The sequence below is a fragment of the Anabrus simplex genome, chromosome 11, assembly GCF_040414725.1.
Source record: "Anabrus simplex isolate iqAnaSimp1 chromosome 11, ASM4041472v1, whole genome shotgun sequence".
Taxonomy (NCBI): Eukaryota; Metazoa; Arthropoda; class Insecta; order Orthoptera; family Tettigoniidae; genus Anabrus; species Anabrus simplex.
In genome coordinates this window covers 79,820,821-79,846,934 of record NC_090275.1, presented here as the reverse complement: position 1 = coordinate 79,846,934, position 26,114 = coordinate 79,820,821, and the positions used below count along the sequence as shown (strand labels likewise).

Below are 26,114 nucleotides of genomic sequence, written 5' to 3'. Positions count from 1 at the left end.
AAAGTTTAGGACCACATAAGGAAATCATAATATGTCACCTAAAACCTGAACTTCTGGCACTAGAGCTCTGCCATTTTTTTACTGAGCTCTTACATCTGATAGAATATATACTGCCTGATTTCGTTCAATTGGGCCAAGTATTGTAGAAGTTATGATTTTTTAACTGTTGGAAGGTCACATCAAAAAATCCCCATTTTCTGAGGTATAATGCATTGTATATTCCAACTGGTTGCAGGTATTTCCACCAATTTTATTTTGTGGACTTAGCAATAGTTGGGGACAATATTGGTATAAATATACAAATTCCGAAAAAATGCAGACCCCCTTTTTTTTCTTTCTTCAGATTTATACGTTTTCAAGCCAGCCCTAAAATGGTCTATTTTCCCTTGTTCTTTTCATGTTTGGTGTACGGCTTGCTTGCTACCTACCCACGTCTAACCTGTCGCATCTAGTAGTTCCACTTTCACTCAACAGATGGCATCCAAGCACAGATTTCTGGCTTGTGGGATTTCGCCGTGAGATTATTTTGTTGTCAGCAGTGCATAGTGACAGGAATTTGTAACTTTTATTCTGTGTACAATGGGAAAAAAAAGTGTGTTAGACAGTGTCAAGTGGCAAATTATAGGTATGTTTAAATGCGGCAAGTTTCACAGAGAGATAGCAGAAGACTTAAATATTAGTAAGACGTGTGTTACGAACACAGTAAGGAAATACCAACAGCTAGGCGCTGTGAATGACTTGGCGCGCAGCGGACGGCCGAGAACAACAATTCCGCGCCAAGATTGATCCATTATCATGATTTCTAAGGCAAATCGCCGTGCTAGTGTTCCTGCTATTTTGAGGCGATTCACGGACATTTCTGGTCATCGTGTGTCCCGTCGAACTGTATCAAGACGTCTGCAAGAACAAGGACTAGATTCATATTCTCCGTTGAAGAAACCTCTCCTAACGTCGAAATCGAGATGGACTAGAAGAAACCGGCGTCGTTCAAAGGAAAACTGGGATATGAATCGCTGGGGTAAAGTGCTGTTCAGCGATGAATCACGCTTCCAGCTATTTTCATCACGCAAACTCAAGGTTTGTCATAGTACACGAACTGAAAAATTCCTACCGGAATGTTTAGCCCCAGCAGTGCAAGGAGGAGGGGGAGCTGTCATGGTATGGGGCTGCATGTCAGCTGCGGGTACCGGTATTCTCCGTTTCGTTGATGGGACTATGGATTCCACGGAGTATATTTCTACACTCCAAGATAATATGCTGCCCTCTGCTAAAAAGCTCCATGGTGATTATTATGTGTACCAGCAGGACAATGCACCATGCCACAAGTCGCGCCTAACACTTTCGTGGTTCGAGGAAAAAGAAATTCCTGTTCTGCCCTGGCCACCTCGAAGCCTGGACCTCAGTCCAATTGAAAACTTATGGAACATTATTGGACTTCGACTTGCTGCCTTCCAACCTAAAAATGTGACCGAGCTCCGCCAGAGAATCTCCAGGATCTGGAACGAGATAACGAGTGAGCAATGCCGGAAATTAGTCAGCACCATGCCATACCGTGTTCGTGAGTGCCTTAAACAGGCTGGAGGTCCCACTCATTACTAGGTACCGTGAAAAAGCACTTTCTTATATACTGAAGTTGTCTTGTGACGAAATTATGATATGTATGGTGAAAATAAAATTTGTGCCATTTTATAGGGTGGTCTTAAACTTTTGACCGGTACTGTATATATATTTTTTTCCAATTTACTGAACATCACACTGGCACAGATAGGTCTTATGGCAACGATAGGGCAGGAAATGCCTAGGGATTGGGAAGCGGCCGTGGCCTTAAGGTGCAGACCCAGCATTTGCCTGGTGTGAAAATGGGAAAATTTCGCTGTGGATGTAGGCGATCTGTATGAAGAAACCACCATCAGTTTTAATTTTTCCCGCGTGTCCATGACTTTCTGCTTTGCTTCCGCCTTCGCTTGCAAGTCATTCCACAGAATCGTAACTTGCTCTTTACCGCGTTTTCCGTCACTTGAAGCATTGAATTCTTCTGTCACGACTTTCCATGAAATTTTTTTTTAATCCAGCATTTTTATGTTGTGTTTCTTATTGCATAAATCGTCATTATCTGTATTAACAAGTATTTATCTTTTTCGCTTTCGTCCCCCCCACCCCGTTTCCTATCGCACATAACGTTATCCATTTAGATATCTTTAAAGAAGATACACAAACACAACACTACTCCGCGAGTAACGAACGCTACTTCTATAGTAGTAACCAAAAGAGTAAATTGTACTTCAACTCTCCGACGTTACTTCCGGAGTAAATAACTCCCGTAGTAATTTACTTCTGTAGTATGGACTTCTTTAGTAAACGCTACTTCCGTAGTAATGTACTCCAAGATTGTGCATGCCACCCTGAGATGGTTTGGGGATGTAAAAAGAATGGGAAAGGAACGGGTAGCAAGAAGGGAATAAAAAAGAGAAGTTAAGGGAAAGAGACCAGTTGGGAGATCGGGAAGAAGGTGGATGGATCAGATTTGGAAGGACATCAGAGAAGCTGGATTGGATCTGGTGGAAGTAATGGAACAGGAAAAGTGGAAGGACAGAAAGGAGTGGAGGAAGCTTGTTAACCACACCCGGGCAACTCGAGTGGGACATTGATGATATTTTAACACAAATGTACAGCGGAGAAAAGAATGGAGCTTGAACACCAGCCTTCAGCTTTGGTTCTATTTAAACAGAAATAGCCCTGCACCTTATTTTAATCTACCAAGGAAAACATACACTACTCTTAACAGGATCTGGACCAATCATACAATCTGTGCCGAATCCATTCAGAAGCCGGGCAAAACTCCATCTCCTCAGTGTGACCGAGGTGTTCCCATACAGACTATTCGGCACACTGTGCCCGAATGCAAGAAAAGAACAAATCAAGGGGACCTGTCTGAGTTTTTGTTGGCAATACCTCTAGCCCTAGAGCATTAGACCCAAAGTATAAGCCCGCCTTCCCATGTGACAATGTAAATATTTTATACACATTAACTATTCTTACTTGCCATATAATAAATTCCAAATAAATTTATAACATTTTAAAATAATATACTGTTCTGGGTTTATGATACAAACCTGTACAAGGAGTGGGTTGCCAAATCTCAGAGCAGACTCCAAGTTCTTGCGGAAGGAGTCATCCAAGAAACTAGTCTTTGTGATCTTCTTATCACGGAATTCATTCAAGATGAATTCTGTTGCCTGACCTGATGGGTCAATGATCAGAGGATAACGGTTGAAGCGCTATGGAGAAAAGAAATCAAAACGGTAAATACAATTAATACTCAATCAATATACAACGTAACACTAATCCGATTACATTCTATGAACACTACGATTTATCCTGCTTACAAAACATATTGCATCTATAATAACAGATTCAGTAAAAGGAATACTACTCCTTCATTTGTACTCTACTTCTCCATACATTACAGTGCTGAAGGACTATTCTGCTTGTTATCAATATTCATTTAATATAGAACATACAGAACTAGTAGCTACAGAGGTTAATACTGATAATGACTTAATGCACACTAGATAAACAATGGTTAAGTGGCAAAGAATGCTACAATTTCCTTTTAGTAGACAGTGTTAATTATATACCTTCAACATGATGGCGTTCTCAGTGCACAAATCATCTGATGGAAGAGCATTGGCCTGCCAGCGTAAACGTTCATCGGGGTTAGAAAGATACTCTGTACGGGCGATATCCACTCTGAATTGTAGCCCAGCTTGCTGCAGATGGTGACACCAAGTGGCGAACAGATTCTGACGGTACTGTAAAAATACAAATGGTCAAAAAATAGGGGAAAAGAAAACGTCTGGCAGAAAATACACTAACATTCTGTTTTGCACCCAGACCTATATAATTAATTTATCCATTAAAATAGTTTTTTACAGTATAAAATACTGGAGAGTATAACATAGAATATAATACTGTAATATACTAAGATCATGAAGAATAGAAAATTAATATTATTCTTCTTCTTCCATTCCCTTTTCCAGATTCTCTCTGGAATTCCCTCCACCTTACTCTAATTTTTCCACCATTCCTCTTCTAGTACTTTATTGCTATCGACTCCTCTATTTGCAATACAGTCCACAACAGAGCTCATCCATCTCATTCTAGGACGTCCCCTAGGCCTCTTTCCAGTCTCTGTATCCACGAATATTCTCTTTGGTATTTTCTCTCCTGGCATTGTCATCATTTGTCCAAACCATTTTAGCTTTGCTATATCAATCTCTTCTTGAAGTTTACACACTCCCACGCTTCTCCTTATTTCCTCATTTCGTATTCTACCTCATCTTGTCTTTCCCTGTATGCTCTTCAAGAACCTCATTTCAGCTGCTTGTATCTCACTTTGGTTCCGCTTAGTTAACGTCCAGGCTGCTGAAGCGTAGGTCAGTATAGGTTTATAATAGGATGAGTATAAAACCTTCTTGCACTTCATTGGCACATCTTTGTTCCATAATGTGTCTCACACACTGGTAGAAACTTGCAGACTGCTGTATTCTTAAATTGATTTCTCCATCCAAATTTCCATCTTGTGATATCACACTGCCCAAATATTTAAAAATTTTCACTACTTCAAGAGGTTAATTTCCTATTTTTATCACTTCCCTGGATTCTCTGTTACCTCTTGTCATGATCAAAGTCTTACTTTTGCAGTACCAATCTTCATTCTGAAATTTCTTATCTCCTCATTCCAGAAATCAACTTGTGTCTGTACATCTTCATTATCTCCCCAAACTACAATGTCATCAGCAAAGAGCATAGACTTTATTTGCTCGTCTATCATCTTTACCTTGATATTATGTAGAATTCTATCCATGATGATAATGAAGAGTAAGGGAGACAATACACTTCCCTGTGTTAAGCCTGTCTCAACTCTGAACCATTCAGTTTGACCCACTTTGGTTGGTTCTAACACAGCTTTTGCAATTTTGATACAATGCTATTACCATCTGCATTGTTTCATTCGCAATCTGTGCCTTTGTCAATCTTTTCCATACCAAATTCCTTGGGACACTGTCATAAGCCTTTTCAATATCTAGAAAAGTTACTACCATGTCTTTTCCATATTCCGAATACCTTTCCATCATTTGACACAATGTAAATATTGGGTCAAATGTGAACCTGCCTCTTCTGATCCATACTGGTGTTCTGCCAATTTTCCCTCTACTCTGTCTCTTATTCGTCTATTCAAGATTCCTTCAAGGATCTTAGTTGTATGAGGTATCAGTATCACTCCTCTATAATTTTCACATTGCTTCCAGTCTCCTTTCTTGAAAACTGGTAGAATGACCCCTTTTGTCCGCTCTTTTGGAACAGTCTTTTCTCTCCATATCACTCTGAAGAGTCTATACAACAACTGTAGACCAACTACTCCTGCTGCCATTATCATTTCAATGGTGACCTCGTCAATTCCAGCTACCTTGCCTCGCTTGATTCTTTTAGCGGCCCAATCAATCTCTGCCATGGACACCTCGTTTTCCTTATCTTCCATCTGCACTAAATCTGGTTCTTCGATTTCTCCTTGTACCGAGGCATTTTGCACGTTGTAAAGCTGTTCAAAGTATTTTCCCCACCTCTGCAATATATCCTGATTCTGTGCTATCACTTCTTCCTGTTCATTTTTAATGAAGCTAGCACCTTCAGCTGGGTTTTTCTTTTTTAACCAACTGGAATAAGATCCTTTTGTTTCCACTTGTATCTTCTTGCAGAGAGTCAGTGAATTTTTGCCAGCATTTCTTTTTCTCTTCTTGAACCACCTTGGAGCACTCTTTCTTGCAGTGCTTGTATTCTGCTTTGCATTCTGTTCTGTTTCTTAGCCATCTTTTCCAAGCTTGTTTCTTCCTTTTAACTACATCTTTTACCCTGTCATTCCACCAGTGCATTTCTTGATCTTTCTTCCTTCCTGATACTCTTCCACAGGTCTTTTCTGCAGACTCGACCATGACTGTTTTAAAGTATACCCATTCTTCTTAGACCCTTCCGATGTCTTCCTTAGGTACACTTGTTTTAATGTGTGTCTGGAACTCTCCATTTATTTCCTTCTCCTGCAATTTCCACACCCTTAGCTTTCTCTGCCTAATCTCAGTCATCTTTTGTATCTTTCCCATCTTTAACTTAGCTATCACAACTCTGATCTCCTTACATCTACCAACAGTTTTCTGTTACCTTTCTCAAAGAAAATGTAATCTATCAGAGTTTCGATTTTGTTATACCAACTATATCTTGTTATCTTCTGACTGTTTTTCTTTTGAAACCATGTGTTACCAATGATCAGCTCATTTCTTCTACAAAAGTCTACTAAAATATCTCCAGCCTTGTTTCTCATCCCATATCCAAATGAACCTATAATCTCTTCATCTCCTTTTCTTTCCTGACCTACTTGGGCATTCATATCTCCTATGATCACAACCTGTTTGTCCTGTATATGGCCTTCCGGATATTCAAGGTATTCCTCTAGATCTGTAACTGTATTTCCTGTTTGTGGAGCATACCCTTGAATTATATCTGTAACACCAGTTTCAAATTTCAATCTGACCTTAATCAACCTAGGTATTCCTTCACGTCTTTTCTAATTATGAGACCTACACCATTTTTGGCTTCTCTTCCTTCACTCTAGTATAAGGTGTATCCTTTCTTTAGTTTCCTCTCACCTTTTCCTTTCCATTTGGTTTAACAGATTCCCAGCAATGCTATATCTTTGTCAACCATGAAATCTACAATTTCTTCTACTTTCCCTGTTAGTGCCACAACATTGATGGTTGCTATTTTGATATGAAGTAAAAAATCATTAGAGGTTTGTAAAAAAAAAAAAAAAAAGACAGTTCTCTTTACAAAATATGCAAAATGTACAAGGAACACATTAAGAAGTGAAATTAAAAGTTAATATTTGCAATGAGACTCTCAAAGTCATCTAAACCAAATTAAAGGACAGTACAGTCCCAAATTAAACAAAAATACACCCTATCATACAAACACATATAATACAAGTAACCTAAAATGTATGCAACCGCAATAATATTAGGAAAAAAAAATAGAAAAGACTAGCTTAAAATTTTCTCTGAATGAATATTCTACTCTGAAATGAAATAATCTCATGTGCAACTGTGACTTCAATTTGAAACTCGCCGGCATGCCATGAACTGTAATGTATTACCAGTGCTGCTTCAGTGTCAAAGGATGGACACCAAGGGGTTTATCGATGAACCAACTGCAGACCTCTGAAATATGGATGTGCCATACAACGTTGAAGCTCCCAAGGGTAGACCACGTCACGAACAAGGCGGTATTCCTTCACGCCGGGAAATCAAGTGAGGTCTTAACCCTCACAAAACATAGGAGAGGAGGAAGGCAAAGATATTCTATTGATAGACCACGATGTTATTTTGATGGGCAATGTCAAGACATCCCCCGTACGTGATATGCGTCAGTCTCGCCTACTGATGTGATAAATGGTCAAGGGTTACCAGTTCAAGAGCAAAACCAGCTAGAGAAGTTAGCCCAAACAAAATCAAAAACCTTACACATTGAATATTGACACAATTACCAGATGCAGTCGTGAACTGTCTGAAATTCTGATGTGGATGTTGCATACATAGAGGAAACATGGTAGAAAGACCGAACATCCCAAGATATAGGCGACAAACTCTTCTATCAAAGAACCACAAACGGCAAAGTTGCGGGCATAGTCGCTGCTGCTGTGTTGTAAAACATTGTTGCAAATGTCCATGCTGAAGTTAACAATCTAGCTATCAGCAATATGTTCTTCAAGAAATGAGAAATGTATCTTATTATCTATACCAGCAGTATCCATAAATACCAAATTAACTTCATATGAGTGTGATGAAATATTACCCTCCATTAACAATGCTGAAAGAACAAGAAGAAGATAGCGAGCAAGCAGAATGCGCTAATTACTGCCCAATATGTCTCAGAACGAACACTGAATATTTAAATGGATCCTTGACCAGAGCATGAATAAAACTGTTGAACTTGACAGCATTCAATGTGGCTTTGCTCAAGACTTGGGAACTACAGACGTGATTTTCGCTGCATGTTTACTCATCTGGATCTCCAAGAAGGCCAATCATGGAGCAACCGTCTTAGCCAATATGGCCTCCATCTTAACACGAAGAAGATTCAAATACATGATATCAATCTGAGCGATCATACTCTTCAAGTTAATGGCAAGAATCTTATAAAGTATTCCTCCTTCAGATACCTGGGGTCCCGTTTGCAAAGTAATGACAGTCTAAATGACTAGGTTCAGTCAACGATAATCATGGCTTTGATGCGATGCAGAGATATCAATTGTGTGCTCTGTGACTGCCAGAAGCCAATCCATCATTAAACCACGATATACCGCACTGTGGGCCAGCCAGTTGCTCTATATGGATCAGAATGTTGACTAGCAACAAAGAGTACAGAGCACCAACTCCACGTCGTAGGGATGACAATGCTTTGATGTACTATGTACCATGAGAATTACAAGCTATATCACGTTTAGTAAGGGTGCAGGTTTCAATACCATAGGTTAAGATTGGTATGAAGTACTGATTAAAGATCGCCAGCTTTGATTTTGTTGGTACTTTGGAGTCCCAGAGGAGTGTTCGTACTTGCAAGATGCAAGAGAGATCCTCCAATGGTATGGCCACATCAGACATGCTGCACATGAAACTAACTTCAAAGCTTTTCAGTCTGTCAAAGACTGACTATAACACCTATAACATCATCATTTTACAGTTCCAGTTTCCCGGGTACTGTTGGTGAGCCTGTCTTATTGAGATACATTCTGTTAACGACATCCACCAGTGTCCTTCTCCGATCTGCAATGTCCACCTTTACGATGTCCATCCAGCGGATTCTTGGTCTTCCTACCATCCGTTTCCCTGCCACGTGTCTCTCCAATTAACACATGCTGTCCTTGTTGGCTCCATCCTCATTACAGGCCCAAACCACCTCAGCCTGGACATGCTGACCCGGTCTAACAATGATGTCTCAATAACAGCTTCCTTCCTAAGGACCTTCATCTTGGATGCCTGCAACCTTGATGAGTCTTTCTTAGCGAGGGTGCAGGTTTCAATACCATAGGTTAAGACTGGTATGAAGTACTGATTGAACATCCATCAGCTTTGATTTTGTTGGTACTTTGGAATCCCAGAGCAGTGTTCGTATTTGCTGGTAAAAGTGAAAGCTCTTTTGCACTCTATTTGCCACCTTTGTGGCTAGTGTACCTCGAGATATTTCACTACCGACTATTTGTTTTACGTCGCATTGACACAGATAGGTCTTATGGCGACGATGGGACAGGAAAGGCCTAGGAATGGAAAGGAAGCGGCCGTGGCCTTAATTAAGGTACAGCCCCAGCATTTGCCCGGTGTGAAAAAGGGAAACCACGGAAAACCATCTTCAGGGCTGCCGACAGCGGGGCTTGAACCCACTATCTCCCGGATGCAAGCTCATAGCTGCGCGCTCCTAACCGCATGGCCAACTCGCCCGGTCCACACTTTCTAGTGGACGGTTTCCTAGCATGATGTTCGTTGGTCGTCCCTCTCTGTTTACTGCCATCACTACTGTTTTCAGTTCGCTTATCTTGAGACTGAACTCCTGGAACTTAACCTTCCATTCATACAGTCTCGACTGTACTTCTTTCTCAGTTTCTTCCCAGATTATATCATCAGTGAAGGGCATTGCATTTGGTTCACCAGAGGTTTTCTTGATGTTCTTCAATGATGGTGATAAATAATAATGGGGATAATACACTGCCTTTCTGGACTCGCATTTTCGGTCTTCACCCAAGATGACTGCCCGTCACCCAATCGCACACAGCTAGTACAGTTCTCGTACAAGCATCTGAACTTTCCTCACCAATCCCTCTGGCACATTCCGTTTTCTCACGCATTCCCATACCTTCTCTCTTGCAATGCTGTTATATGCCTTCTCAATGTCAAGGAAAACCATAAACAGATCTTTGCCTTTTACCCAATACTTTTTCATTAGCATATGGACACTGAAGATTAGGTCTGCTGTGGACCTGTTAGGCCTGAAGCCATACGGTTTCTCTTCAGATGTGGCTCTAAGATGACTCGCAATCTGCTCTCTAAGATTTTTTCAAGACTCTTAGGCCCATGAAAAAGGAGTGTTATTCCCCGGTAGTTGGAGCATTTTCAGCGATTTCTTAAACAGAGGGTTAATGACACTCTTGCTCCAATCAGTAGGTATCTTGCCATCTTTCTGAATTGCATTGAGCACTCTGTAGCCACTGTAAACCCTGGACTCCTGTTGCTTTAATCATGTCCGTACTGACTTCATTGATTCCTGGGGATTTCCCTTGCGGCATCTTCTTAAGGGTTGCTTCTGTTTCTGCCCATGTAATGGGAGGTTCCTCTGTGCTGGTTTCAACAGCTGGTTCTTTTGTTCTCTGATAGGCTTCTGTCCTGTTCAATGGGTGGTCACAATGATTCCTCAGAACCTCTCTGTGGTCCTCTTCTTTCCTGGCCAGGTTTCCATTAGGATCCTCAATTGCTTTAATGGTTTCAACTGAATTCCTTTCGTTTTTGATCACTCTGAACAATAGTTTCATATTGCCTCTGCTGTCTTCCTTCAGTTGAGTAAATTTCTCCTAGCATTTTATCTTCTCCTCTTCTACTACTCTTAACTCTCAATTTCTTATCCCGGTAAACTTGCTCAAGGTCTCCGATCTTCCCCTCATCTATTACCTGTTCTGGCTTGGATTTCTCTCTATCTCGTTCTTTTTGTGCTATGTTGCTTTCCTTTATTGAGGATCTTACTCTTCCATTCCACCAGGGTGTCACTTTTTTCCTTACTCTCGGACTCGTCTTCCCACAAACCTCTATTGCTTCTTTTATCAAGGAACACCTATAACATACCTGTAAAAAACACATTTTTAAAATTACATATATGTTATAGTGTTATAGGTGTTCACCAGACTAAAAAGCTTTATAGGTGTTCACCAGACTAAAAAGCTTTGAAGTTACATTACCTGGGTTGATAATGAAGAGCATGGCCTCCACCCTAGCACATGAAACTGTTGCTGGTACAATATTAAATTCTGAAGTCTATGGCAGACATCCCCGCGATTGATGACCTAACAAATGATGTCTGGATACAATTAAGTCTAATCTAAAATGAGTCATCTTATATACAGCTGTTTTCGATAAGATAAAAATGGCGTCCTGCGATGCGAAAAATGGCACAAACAGAAAGTGTGAAGAAGAAGAAGACCAGGTCAGCAAATTAAAATTTATCAGGAACAAGAGATAAAATGTACTGACTGACGAAGTCTACACAACACCTCAGAGGGTATGAAGATTTATTACAGAGTATTGTAACAATAATGAATGGGGAAAATGCACGTCCTGAAGTAAAACTACTCTTCCTTCCTCCTGTCCAGTAATCACTTAAACAACAAATGAATTCAAGGGATCAGCAGTAAACTTCCAAAAAACTTACGTGTTGATCGAAGTACCCAGCGTAAGCAAGGAAGGCAGAAGACAGCAGAACGTCTCCTATGATGGTTGACATCTGAGAGCGGAAGGTCTCACTGGTTGCTTCCCAACGTTCTCGTTCAATGCCCAAGGATTTCAGCAAAGCAATAGAGCGGTCTACCTGTCGAATTAAGAGAAGAGTTTAAAAAATTTGAAATATAATCTAGGGTCTAGGATAGCATGCTTACACTCTCCCTTTACCTTCCAGGTTACTGTTATATCATGAACTCCTTTCTGAGTACAATCTCCTTTCCCTAGATACTGCATCTTGTGACTATTTTAAAAAATGTTAGTACTTAGTGAAGTGATCTACGAGTGTTTGTTGTTCTTGAGTTATCTGATGAAACAAGTGCTCTGTTTAGATGGAAGGCAGAGAAAAGTAATAAAGGAACAATTCTGTAAATTGTGAATAATACAGGATACAGAAGATTATCTCCATCCCGTTTCTGTAATTATGAGGGTGAAGTACATACAGTAGAAGTCCGTTATAGCGAGTACGGAATATAACGAGAACTTCGCTATAACGACACTATTTTGCTGTCCCTTCAAAATTCCTAAATTAAACTGTGTATTAACCTTCGGTTACAGCGAGAGCCCTATCCGTTATTACAAGTGATTAAGCGCGCGATTTTTTCCGTTACCGGTATTTATGCACCCCAGCGATTATGTTGCACGCAATCGATTACCTTCGGTATCGTTTCCTCGCTATTTCCACTAGCGAGTTCTCTCGTCGACATTCGAAGCCGATGTCGGAATCGATTAGAAATACCTGTCGACTGCTGTTCCGTAACGAAAATTCAAAATGAAAGAGGACATATTTCATAATAAATGCGTAAATAACGTGTCTAATAACAGTTGTTAACTCGTTAAAAATAAAGGCTGACTAAGCGATAGCTTAATTTTAATGCAAAATACTGCAATTAAGTAAGAATGGGATATAGCCTACACCTCGAGATATGGCAGAGTGCATAACTGATTTCAGAGATTTTTTATATTTTCTCACTTCTGGTTAAATTACGGAAAGGCTATTATCGTGTCTATTTATAGCGAGGAGATTATAATTTCAATACTGGCGCTTGAAGCGTGTTTTCATCATACGTATAGCACGGTTAAGTTAGGATAGGTGATGCTATTTGAATAAGAAAACTGAAACGTTTGCCACAAAATGCGATCGATCATCTTCGGTATGGTATATTTTTCTCACTATGTGCATTTGCGAGCTCTCTCGTAGACATTCGAAGGCGATGTTGGAGTCGATTAGTAATACCCGTCAACTGCTGTTCTCTAAAGAAAATTCGAAATGAAAGAGGACAAGACGTTTTCGTAATAAATGCGTAAATAACGTGGCCGATAGCAGTTGTCAACTTGTTAAAAATAAAGGCTGAAGTAAACGATCGCTTAATTTTAATGTTATATACGGTACTGAAATTAAGTAAGAATGTGATACATCTCAAGATATGGCAGAGTACATAGCTGATTTCAGAGGATATTTCATATTTTCTTGCGTCTAGTTAAATTTTGGAAAGGCTGTTCACATGTAAATTTCTCTACATGTGTTTCAAATATGTTTTCATGATACATATGCGGTTAGGTTAAGTGACGCCATTTGAAGAAAAAAGAAATGTTTGCCACAAAAGCCTCTGGACTGATACCGTATTTCTCTGAATCCAAAACGACTGTTTTTTTCTCAGAATCTAATGCGAAAAATCAAGGGTTGTCTGACAGTAATGAATACCACTGGCAACTACCGCGGTAACCACGCTGCTTCTTTTCACCCCCGCACACAAAAAACTCGTTGAAAATAAACGACTGCCTCTTTATTATATATTGCCAGGTGCGACAACGGGTTGTACAATGCCTGTGTGTAACGTCAATGGATCTTGGGAAATACCTAGTGAAGAGAAAATGACGTTCTATTAGCCTCTACAAAAACGTTTCTCCAATCTGAAGAATGGCATCAAAATGTGCAAGCCTTCGAATTCTTAGAAAGGCCACGGCTACTCAGTGGCCAAGTTATAACACGTCTACTGTACCTGACGCTTAGTAAAATTAAGTTTTATAGACAGCAGGAACATTTTCGAGATGGAAAGTCGTATTGTAAAGATACGTGGAAAAGGTATTGCCGGCAAATTATCAACGGGTTCTTGTTGATATTATGATGCCAATTTTAATTTAATGGTTATTAAACACTCGGAAATGTAGAATAATTGTGCAGCCGTAAGAAAATATGGTATAGGACTAACTAAAGCCAATATTTGACGTCAGCGTGAAGACAAAGATAGCTAAAAAATGCGTACTGTACAAAAAATGCATTCAGTGGTCCGCAACAAGGACGCTTTAAAGAAGTCGAAAATGAAATTGTGAGGTATCTGCACGAAAAGCTCAAAGGCAGAATGGCCATACCGTGGTACAATAAACTCGTTCATTGACCTTCAACGTCGGCGATTAGGCATATACATCGTCAGCCGCTGAAGTTGGCTGAACCCGGCAAGCGAGATGTACGTGAAGCAGTAGCCGGTTACATCTGACGCTGAGTAAAAGTAACAGTTTTCTAGACAGCAAGAATATTTTCCTGATGGATCGTTGTATTGTAGACGCATGGAATAGGTATTGCCGGCAAATTTTCAACAGGTTCTCTTCAGTATTATGATGCCAATTTTAAGTTAGTGGTCATTAAACCCGTGGAAATAAAGAATAATTGTACAGCCGCAAAACAAAATCGGTATAAGGAAAGCCAATGTTCGGCGTCTAAAAATGTGTTCTGTACAACAAAGGCATTCATATGATTTTACAAAGCATTTTTTTGAGCCTGATTTTAATTTTTTGAAAGAAAAAGTGGGGTTTGTCTTGGATTCCGAGAAATACGGTACTATAATTTTTTCAGAATGAAATTAAATACACACATCCACGAAAAATAAACAAGTAATCCATAGTGTGGATATCATCCACGGAAACGCAAGTTTTGAACAAACTGATAGCCGTTTCACACCGATTTTGATGTGTATGGGGGTTTTTCCGACTTTCATACAAAAATCGGGTATAAAGACAATCCGCTATAGCGAGTGTATTTTTCGCCGTTATGAATTCTCGCTATAACGTACTTCTACTGTATATATGTGACGTGAATATGGCAACTAATATTTATTTGACATAATGGAATCACAACATGAAAACATCGAGTAATTATTTATTTATCTGGCATGTCTACTTGTGAATCCAAACACAACTGCAACCTTACCAAGAAGTACACCAAACAAGTAGAAAACAATGCAAATGCACAAACATCAAATTGAAAACCAAACACAATACTTACCGTAAGGGCAGTAGCACCAAAAACGAAGTGTGGAGGGCAAAAACATGAAGGAAAAAGGCCAGGGACTTACATTAATGTTGACAGGTTGCCAGGTCAATATTACTAACTACTAAATAACAGATAGGATTAAATTAAAAAAAAAAAAAACTTAATAAATCAAATAAAAAATTTTAAAATAGTATAAGAACAGTTAAATATATATATTCTTTTTTAAAAATTCAAAATGCAATTAAAACAATAGGGAGAAACAGTATTTTATAATGAAATTTAAATCAAGATGAAATGAAGCCGACATTAACATAGGCTTCCTCAAAAAAAAGTTGGAAAACTCATAACTAATACCATTAAATAAAATTGTCAATTATGTTACCTTAAAACGTACAGAAAGATTAAAATATTTTAAAAAAGGAAAATATTGGGTACAACCAGAAATGTTGTAACGATAAACTCTAGGTAATTATTACATGGAAATTCATTTAAAAATATAAAATAGTCAAAGGATAATCAGTATGCGGGCCCGCGATTACTAACCCTGTTTAAAATTGAAATTTGCTACACTACTAACGAATAATAAGTTACACGCAAAGGCACACACAAGAACACACGTACAATAAATCAGTGGCTCCAACTGCGAATAAATTTTACATAAATAAACCAAACCAGATTAAATTATAATAAAACAAAGGTGGAAAACTATCCCAACTAAATAAAAAAATACCAATGGAAAAATACTATATACGTTCCCACATAATAACAGAACACGGAAGCACACCACAGGAGTGACATTTAGCGACGCCAAGCCATCATCTCATTATAATCATCAAAGCCACCAAAATTAATAACATGTCCATCAGATAAGATAAGAAAGGGATGACCATTACATAATAATAACAAAGGCAAGGGACCCCAAACAATGAGGAGAAAGTGACAAGAAAACGTAAAGAGAATGGCATAAATTAAGTTAAATATTGACCAGCAAATTTCAATTTTTCACAGATTTGATATTATTAAAATTAATAATAATAATTATTTATGCAAGAGGTTAGAAATTACATTTTCCTTTGTTAAGCAGTTAGCCTACAGCTTAGATAATTCAGAAAGAAGGGGGCTTTGGATTACGCTAGGATACGTACATGAGGTGTCGTTAAAGACTGAACAATGCAAATAACCATCACATCCAAATAATTAACCAACAAAGGCAATAGCTATAGTTGGAAGGTAACTACAAACGATGAGGAAAAATTAGGGAGGAAAATCAACACCGAAATAAAATAAACAACAACAACAACAACAACAACAACAACAACAACAACAACAACAACAACAACAACAATAATAATAATAATAATAATAAATATCACAAAGAATGGGTAGGCAAACAAGGTACGAACCACAACACAGTAAGATTAAACAACTCACACAAAATACAACCTCATAGATGCATAACTAGCGATTCTAAATTCCCACATAATTTAGTTACATACTTTTACGAATTTACTGCATAACCAATACAATGAATTTGCTTCCAGATGTTTACAGTTTTTAATTAAGGAACCAAAGTTTCGAAGGATGTGCTCCTTGGCAGTACGAGATCACTTGCATAATATAGACTTTCCAGTACTTACTTGAGTAGAGTTATCCAATATTAAGACTTACAACACATTTAGAGCTGGCCATTTCGGTAACGGTTAAAACACACGAGGGTATCTTCTTACACTAGTACCACGAACACGGATTGGAACACACTGATACATATTCTAAAGATCAAGGGCGAAGCCCTGACATCTTCACACTTATCCTGGCGAGTAATTCGCCATAACTAACACTCTCCGACTGCACCAAGATGTCTTTTTACGAGCGCGGCTAAGACCAGCCATATTGAACACTCCAACACAACAAACAGACTGCTCCTCTATCACACAGAGAAGGCGGAAGTCAGCCGCTCCCAGCATTCAAAGTTCACACTGCGCATGGCCCTCGATCAAAATCGAGCGAATAAGATAAATCCAACAAATATGTAACAATAGGAGATATAGTTTTGAATTAAATGAGCATGTTAAATTCCACAACTAGGCAACAGTTCCAAAGAATGAACTACAGATAACGTTACAAGATATTAGAATCATTCCGTATTGACGGTTTTCACTTTACAAAGGCGGAAAATGAGATTATCCTCCTATTCAATACATCATACATTCCGTCATTAGACGGAGCAAACAAATTCAAACATGTTTCGGCTCGCTTGAGCCATCTTCAGTGAAAAATTAGGGGGGTTGGAATAATTTACATAATATAAGTTGAAAAAATGCTAAAAAACATAATGAAGGAGCAAATGAACAAACAAACAAAAGAAAGCCTAGACGGAAACAAAATTAGCACAAATATACAATATTTACATCAATATGCAGAGCAAAAAACAACTTATTGCGACAAAATTCAGTGAAACAGGTGTTAATTTAAAATAATAAATTAAACTAAAAACTGCGTTAACCTAAGAAACAGGGAATGAGAAAACAAATGATACAGATGGAAATGAATAATAGTAGCACATGGTGAGGTTGTGGACCTCATAGTTTACAAATTATTGGTTTAGTAAAAATGACAAAAACAGTTTGAAATTACTGTCAAAATCATCCTAGTAGAAATCCATCACATCAAATTGGTCAGGAGGAGAGCGGGAGCAAACATTTTTGAGAAATCAAGCCTGATATAACCTGCAGGCAAAAAGCCTGTGACAAGGAAAAAACACCAATAAAATTTAAGGCTTTAGAAATAGCAGCATTCTCAATATCTTCTTAATTTAGCGGTCCCTTTCTTCATTATTGTTTCATAATGTAGGCTGGTGTCTTGCCTTATTATAAAGAGTCGGAAGGGCCGCGATATAAAAATTGAGAAGCTGTGTTAGGTAGAAGACAGATGCATAGTAAACATTACACTTTGAGAAGGCCAGGTCATTAGAGAGGACAACCACCTACTGCACACCATTACAACTTCATTGACGGTTACCACTAAATTACATACAGTGTACTATGCATCTGTCTTCTACCTAACACAGCTTCTCAATTTTTATATCGCGGCCCTTCCGACCCATTATAATAAGGCAAGACACCGGCCAACATTATGAAACAATAATGAAGAAAGGGACCGCTAAATTGAGAAGATATTGAGAATGCTGCTATTTCTAAAGCCTTAAATTTCATTGGTGTTTTTCCTTGTCACAGGCTTTTCACCTGCAGGTTATATCAGGCTTGATTTCTCAAAAATGTTTGCTCCCGCTCTCCTCCTGACCAATTTGATGTGATGGATTTCTACTAGGATGATTTTGACAGTAATTTCAAACTGTTTTTGTCATTTTTACTAAACCAATAATTTGTAAACTATGAGGTCCACAACCTCACCATGTGCTACTATTATTCATTTCCATCTGTATCATTTGTTTTCTCATTCCCTGTTTCTTAGGTTAACGCAGTTTTTAGTTTAATTTATTATTTTAAATTAACACCTGTTTCACTGAATTTTGTCGCAATAAGTTGTTTTTTGCTCTGCATATTGATGTAAATATTGTATATTTGTGCTAATTTTGTTTCCGTCTAGGTTTTCTTTTGTTTGTTTGTTCATTTGCTCCTTCATTATGTTTTTTAGCATTTTTTCAACTTATATTATGTACATTATTCCAACCCCCCTAATTTTTCACTGAAGATGGCTCAAGCGAGCCGAAACATGTTTGAATTTGTTTGCTCCGTCTAATGACGGAATATATGATGTATTGAATGAGAGGATAATCTCATTTTCCGCCTTTGTATAGTATAGATAACGTCTCGATTCACAAGTAAACATGCCAGATAAATAAATAATTACTCGTAGATGTTTTCATGTTGTAATTCCATTATGCCAAATAAATATTAGTTGCCATATACACGTCACAATATCTATATATATAAAATAGCTTGTCCTGACTGACTGACTGACTGATTCATCATCGCCGAGCCAAAACTACTGGACATAAAGAAATGAAATTTTGGGCATAGATTCATATTAAGATGTAGGTGCTCGCTAAGAGAGGATTTTTGGATATTCCGTCGCTAAGGGGGTGAAAAGGGGGGTGAAATTTTAAAAAGAGTGTGTCTATATCTCAAAACTTTAAAAGTTTACAGATGTAAAAATTGGTATTTAGAATCTTCTTTTAAAATAAGGATACACGTATTTTTTTGTTTCCTGAAAACCCCAATAGGAGGGGTGAAAAAGGGTGAAAATGGGGAAAAATGGGTTGAATGCCTTCAATCAGGATACCGGTACTTATATCTCAGAAACTGAAGATATTACAGACCTAAAAATTGGTACATTTGATCTCTTTTAAAAATAAAGAAACACGTATTTTTTTGTTTTTGGAAAACTCAATTAATGGGAGGGTGAAAAGGGGGTGATTTTTTAAAATTTGTGTATCTATATCTCAAAACTTTTAAAGTTTATAGATGTAAAAATTGGTATTTAGAATCTCCTTTAAAAATAAAGAAACACGTATTCTTTGGTTTTCGGAAAATCCCAATAGGAAGGGTGTAAAAGGGTGAATAATGGATTGAATGCCTTTAACGAGGCAACTTATATTTCAGAACCTGAAGATATTACAGACCTGAAAATTGGTATTTGGGATCTACTTTAAAAGTAAAGAAACACGTATTTTTTGTTTTTGGAAAATCCAAATATTGGGGGGTGAAAAGGGGGGTGAATTTTTTAAAATGAGTGTGTCTACATCTTAAAACTTTAAAATTTACAGATGTAAAAATTGGTAGTTAGAATCTCCTCTAAAAATAAAGGAACACGTATTGTTTCCTGTAAATCCCAATAGGAGGGGTGTAAAAGGGTGAAAAATGGGTTGAATGCCTTTAATGAGGATACATATATGTCAGAAACGAAAGATATTACAGAGCTGAAAATTTGTATATGGGATCTCCTTTAAAAATAAAGAAACACGTATTTTTTAGTTTTTGGAAAATCCAATTAATGGCGGTTAAACAGGAGTGACAAATTGGAGTGATTTTTTGAAAGACTATATCTACAGAATATCTTGGAAACGTAAAATGTTACAGACGTAAAAAGTGGGTGTTTGGAATCTCCTGTAAATGTAAAGAAACATAGGCGATTTGTTTTTGGAAACTCCACTTAAGAGGAACTCCAAAGGGGTGAAATTTTAAAATGAGAATTTTTACAGTATATCTAAAAGACTTAACATGTTACAGAAGTGAAAAATGGTATTTTTTATCTCTATTAAACATAAAGAAACGTGTATTTTTAGTTTTCGGATATATCACTTGGGTGGAAGGGGGGCGTAAAAGTGACTGAAAATGGTGTTGAATTCTTTTAATTAGGCTACTGATATCTCAAAAATGAAGATGTTACAGACGTGAAATTTGATATTTTCAATCTGCTTTAAAAGTAAAGAAACACGTATTCTCTTAAAATCCAATGAAGCGGGGGGTGGGGGTGAAAGAATTGAAAAATTAATTGGCTTAATTGTATGAAAATACATACATCTAATAAAAACAAAGGTTGTTACAGACGTGAAAATTCGTATTTGGATCTCCTTTAAAAACAAACAAAAACGCGTTTTGGGCGGGAAACCATCTTGGAGGGCTGGAGTGTAAAGGAGTTGAATTCCTTTCATGAGGACACATAAATCAAAAACTGAGGAAGTTAGAGTCGTGATAATTGGTATTTAGAAGATCCTTTACTATTAAAGAAACAAGTATTTTTTGCGGGAAAGTTCACTTAGTGGGAGGGGGGGGGAGTAGTGTGAAATTAAGTGAAAAAAGTAAATTACTTTTATGGGGATACTTATATCTCAAAACTGAAGGTAATAGACGTGAACATTGGTGTTTGGAATCTCCCTTAAACATAAAGAAACTAGCCTTCTAATTTTTTTTGGGGGGGGGGGGGGGGGGGAGGCGGTAAATAAACTTAACGGCGGTGGGGTGTAGAAGGAGGTGAGACCAATTGATTTTACTGTTATTAATGTACTTATAAGGATCCTCCGTTGCTCAGGCGGCAGCGCGCCGGCCTCTCACAGCTGGGTTCCGTGGTTCAAATCCCGGTCACTCCATGTGACATTCATGCTGGACAAAACGGAGGCGGGGCAGGCTTTTCTCCGGTTACTCCGGTTTTCCCTGTCATCAGCCATTCCAGCAACACATAATAATAATAATAATAATAATAATAATAATAATAATAATAATAATAATAATAATAATAATAATAATAATAATAATAATAATAATGTTCCGGACCGTCGTCAAATGTGCGGACCGCGCTGGTAACGGCTCCTGGACGGGTAATGACTAAGAATGCAGTCCGGCCGCGGGTTCAGTGCCGCCAAGGCACCCAATATGACACCACGCCGGATCTCCTGAAGGATTTTATCCATATTAAAAAATATTATAGGAAAAGATGGCAAAGATTTACGGGCCCAACTGACCGGGAGGAATACCTGAGCCTAACCCGGGAAGTACGAAAACGATCGCTGGAAACGAAGATTTTAAAATGGGAGGAAACGTGCCGTAAAGTAATAGAAAACCAGTCAGATCGGGAATTTTGGTGGATTCTCGCAGAAAACAAGTCAGATCGCGAATTTTGGCGGATTATATATCTAATACAATAAGCATTCAATTATAAATTTCAGTATAATACCGTAGCGAAGCACGGGTATCTTGCTAGTATATATATATATATATATATATATATATATATATATATATGAAATCCAACGCTGCCCTCTTTTCAAGAATTCACTCAATGTTTGATGGTGTTCACATTTTTTCAGACAGTTTGAAGACCAATGCACAAAAACACACTTGATTAAACGTGTGCCTGCCCATATAAACTCTTTGGTGGCATCAAGTAGGCTTGAGAAAATAAATGTAAACATCTGTGTGAAGATGTCAGGTTCAGATCTAGAGAGGGTCATGGACAAAGACAAACTCAAGACAGACTTGTTGAAGACTCCCAAAAGTTTCAGAAAATCAATTATATTTACCTTGGCTTGGACGTTCTCCAGATCTGTCTTGATGGCTTGGGCTTGGGAAATGAGCTGAGCATACTCCTCCTTGTATGAGGCAATGCTGTGTTCCAGCTGAGCTATCAAGTTGGTCACCTCTTCTCCTCGATGCTTGTTCTCTTCTGCCTGGACCTCCAGGGAGTGCAGTTCTTCTCTGAGAGGCTCCACACGTTTCAGCATGTCTGCATAATTTATCTGCCACAAAATTCAACCAAAATTATATTAATATATGCAAAAGAACACAACATAAGGATTAAAAGGTTGTTTTAAAGCATATATAAACTCATGTTAATTTACCTGATATAAACATTTCCACAACTCCTTCAATAACATTAGCTCATGTATTCAGAAATTATACATAAAAAACTTATGCCTTTCAGCAATGAAATGTTTTAATTGGAAAAACAATCTTAATGACTATGATGTATCTTATAAAGAAGCCACCTTTGGACTGACCAGCCCTGGGAATATGATAAAGAAAAGCAAGAAAGGTCTAATATATCTTCACATCAAGTTGGCATTTCTCAGCAAAAATGAGTCTGAAGAATTGAAAACTGAGGATGACAATTACTACAACGTTAGGAGACACACATCTCAGACAGAAATATAATCTGATGACTGAACTGGTGTGAAAGAAGGATGCCTACTCTTGCTCATCTTCTTCCTTATGGTTCTAGACACTGTCATGATTAATGCAATGGAACCACTGGTTGGGTATACAGTGGAATCTTGCACAACGTCTCAAGGACTTTGATTCTGCCGATGACTTATGCTTGCTGGCTCACAGCTGCAAGAATTTAGAAATTAAACTCAAAGACTTAAAAACTGAGGCACAGAAAGTTAGGCTGAAGATGAACACTGAGAAAACAAAGGATATACACTTGAGGAATTGCAACATTGCACCATTTCAGGTCAATGGAAAAACCATAGAGAGGGTTGATAGTTTCTGTTAGCAGGAAGCATTTTAACAGCTAATGAATGTGCAGGTGAGAATGTTGCCAGATGTATACACAAAGCCAATAGTGCCTTCATGATGCTTTGTCTCATACAGAAGTCAAAAGAACTCTGTATTAGAACCAAACTGCAGATCTTCAATAGCAATGTAGAGTGTCTTGCTGTATGCCAGTGAAACTTAAAGGTAATGAAGCAGCTGACAAGAGAGATCCAGACCTTTCTTAACATATATAGAAGTATACTAGGCAAGCACTGGACATTACACAGTGTCCAATGAGCAACTCTAGGAAAGATCATGGGAATTACTTATCAATCAGCAGATCGAGAGAAAGAAATTGTAGTGGACTGGACATATATTGCAAAAAGATCTGACAACAACATTGCCAAACAAGCCCTTCGGTGGAATCCGCAAGGACAGAGAAGAACAGGAAGACCTAAGAGAATGTAGAGGAGATTGGTGGAAGAAGACAGTCTACAGATGGGTTATGGATGGAGAGATCTAAACCAAATAGCTTAGGACAGAATCAGACAGCCCTATACTCCTCCCCAGAAGTTTCAGGATATAAGTCAAAAGTCAGTGGTGGAAGCAAGGTTATATTTTGGGCTGTTTAATGAAGACAAACTGTAGAAGTGAAACCCTTAAGCTGTTTGAAGTTAGTAGAGATGATATTAACAAATAAGAAATACAAATATTGCACATTAGAGAATTATGGTCCATAGAAAAAGGTACTATGAATAGCCTTATTACTTTTTATTAAATTGTAGCATAAATATATTTGCAATTATGTTATTCTGCAAGAAATAACATAACAATGATTATAGTGGGCTAATAGTAAAGTTATAAAACTATAAATTAATGGAATACAAATATTTGTAAAAGCAAGTGCAGGTTATCATGGACATTTGACATATCAAGTCAGGAGATAGCAGCATTTAACTTAATGATAAATGGAGCTACCGCCCTAGATCAACTTTTGAACATCCACGCCTATTTAAACAGTGAGCAGGTGACTGTCATTTTGAATAATTTATAACCAGATTTCTAAGGTAATTAAGAAAGATATATTTTAAATTTGAAAAGCATAACATTCCTGAGCACATGAACAAAATAAAATACAGAATGTCTTCCAATATATATATTTGAATTATTAGCCTGTTATTGCAACTATTTTTCAAGCATTTTGTGGAACTCTAGTGGAACAAACTTCCAACACACTTGCATCCGTTAAGATCATTTCAAGAGAATGGACGTTTAACGAATAACATTATTTAATTATATTTTTTTTTTATTTCTAGTGTGTCCATGAGTTATCAAACTAACTGATGCTAAGAGTCAACAATAATAAGATAGCCTCCGTGGCTCAGGCAGCAGTGCACCGGCCTCTCACCACTGGTTCCGTGGTTCAAATCCCGGTCACTTAATGTGAGATTTGTGCTGGACAAAGTGGAGGCGGGACAGGGTTTTCTCCGGGTACTCCGGTGTTCCCTGTCATAATTCATTCCAGCAACACACTCCAATATAATTTCATCTATCATTCATTAGTGCGACAGGCTTCAGCAGCAGGCATAATTCCTATCCTTGCTGCTAGATGGGGGTTTCATTAATTCCATTCCTGATCCGGTCGAATGACTGGAAACAGGCTGTGGATTTTCAATAATAATAATAATAATAATAATAATAATAATAATAATAATAATAATAATAATAATAATGCAGAACATGCAAGATGAAATACATGAGCCTGGGATATTTTAGATAAGCACACAAGACTGAGAAATGTAGCCACGCAGCATTTTCCGAGAATCACAAGAAATTTCTCGTACATTCCACTTTTCCAGAGATCAAAGCAATTTTAATAGACATATAGAACACTACATTTTTCAAGTATTCTCAACAAGGACTACTTCAATAAAGAAGTAATATTTTATAAGAACTTCTCTTTTGTATTCCATATATTCTATTCACATGTTTCATTTAGTCACATGATTGCAAATAACAGGTAACTTGAAATTTGAGTTTTTGAGTTATCTATATGATATTAAAGCAGAGGTAGTACACAGTGTAAAGCAAGGCCTGGACAGCTATCCAATTACCTAGGGGTCTACTGGACAATGCACAAATTAAGTATAAAAATAACATGGATTTCCCTCAGCATAATAAGCAGATGGCATCTTCTTAAAAAAAAAAAAAAAAAAAAACTGACGCAACAATGAGCACACTAGTTTCTTAGAAGCTCTACCATTTTTAAATCAAAAGAGAGAGCCAACCCTTATGAATATGAGAGCAAACATTTTAGGCGAGTGGATTACAGGAAACTGGCCTGAAACAGGTTTTCAGTGAATGCTCTGCAGATGCCAAATATAAAGACTTAATATTCTTGTTCTCCATGAAACCAGCAGCCACGAGCCATGATTACTTCAATTTTTAGTCGAACCAACTACAGTTTTGTTTTTTAAGTTGTATTTGTTTTCTGAATGTTTTCATTATTCGCAGTACACCTCTTTTTTTTTTTTTTTTTGGTGCAGATAAGTCCTTTAATTTTAAGTTTGCTTGAGTATAATAACCCCTGTACACAGAAACATCTGATTTCTGCTAGGGAGAAAAAGGTTGATGCAAAAAGTAAGGTGTATTTCATATCATTTTTACTTATTTTAGTAATGATAGAAGCAAGGAACAGCGTTAAATTACATCTCTTCATAGGAACTGATTATCTATAAAGACCTTCCGAAAAGAAATGAGGTAATACATTTCAATTTATATCCTTTTTTTTTTTTTTGCGAAGAAACACTTAAAACAGTTTTTGCTAATAACACAAAACTAGTTAAAGCTAATTTACCCAGTTCCTGCAATCACATGACAATTTCATTTATATGTTCTGTGCCACCCTGCATCCATTTCAAAGCATAACTGCTTGAATGATTATTAATGTCATCTCATGTATGCAAAGAGAGCTTACATCAATAACTAATGTGATATACCTTACCTGAGCAATTGCCCATTTTACCATAGGCCCACAAGCCATACTAGCACGGTTCACCTTCTCAAAGTTGTAGTCTGGATTACTTAGGTACTTGTTTCTCATCTTCTCACGCACATCATCCCTATTAAAATAAAAAGATTTGGCTATCAAGGCTTATTTTACACAAATTATATAATGTTAGAATACTTCTTCCCTATTTGCACAACATAGTGAATTCACTGGAGAGCCTCCGTGGCTCAGATGGCAGCGCGTCGGCCTCCCAC

The 26,114-nt window shown here is 37.7% G+C and overlaps 1 protein-coding gene across 2 annotated transcripts in view; it reads right to left on the bottom strand.

The window, feature by feature from the left end:
- The window catches only part of Dhc64C (dynein heavy chain, cytoplasmic), a 353,617-nt gene that overhangs the window by 68,338 nt on the left and 259,165 nt on the right, over window positions 1-26,114 (bottom strand). For both annotated transcript variants that reach the window (XM_067155359.2, XM_067155358.2), the window contains exons 53-57: window positions 25,855-25,972; window positions 21,896-22,111; window positions 11,521-11,676; window positions 3,639-3,812; window positions 3,114-3,278 (exon numbers count right to left, since the gene is read on the bottom strand). In XM_067155359.2, the coding sequence (XP_067011460.2) occupies window positions 3,114-3,278; window positions 3,639-3,812; window positions 11,521-11,676; window positions 21,896-22,111; window positions 25,855-25,972 (829 nt within the window). The remainder of the gene's footprint in view (window positions 1-3,113; window positions 3,279-3,638; window positions 3,813-11,520; window positions 11,677-21,895; window positions 22,112-25,854; window positions 25,973-26,114) is intronic.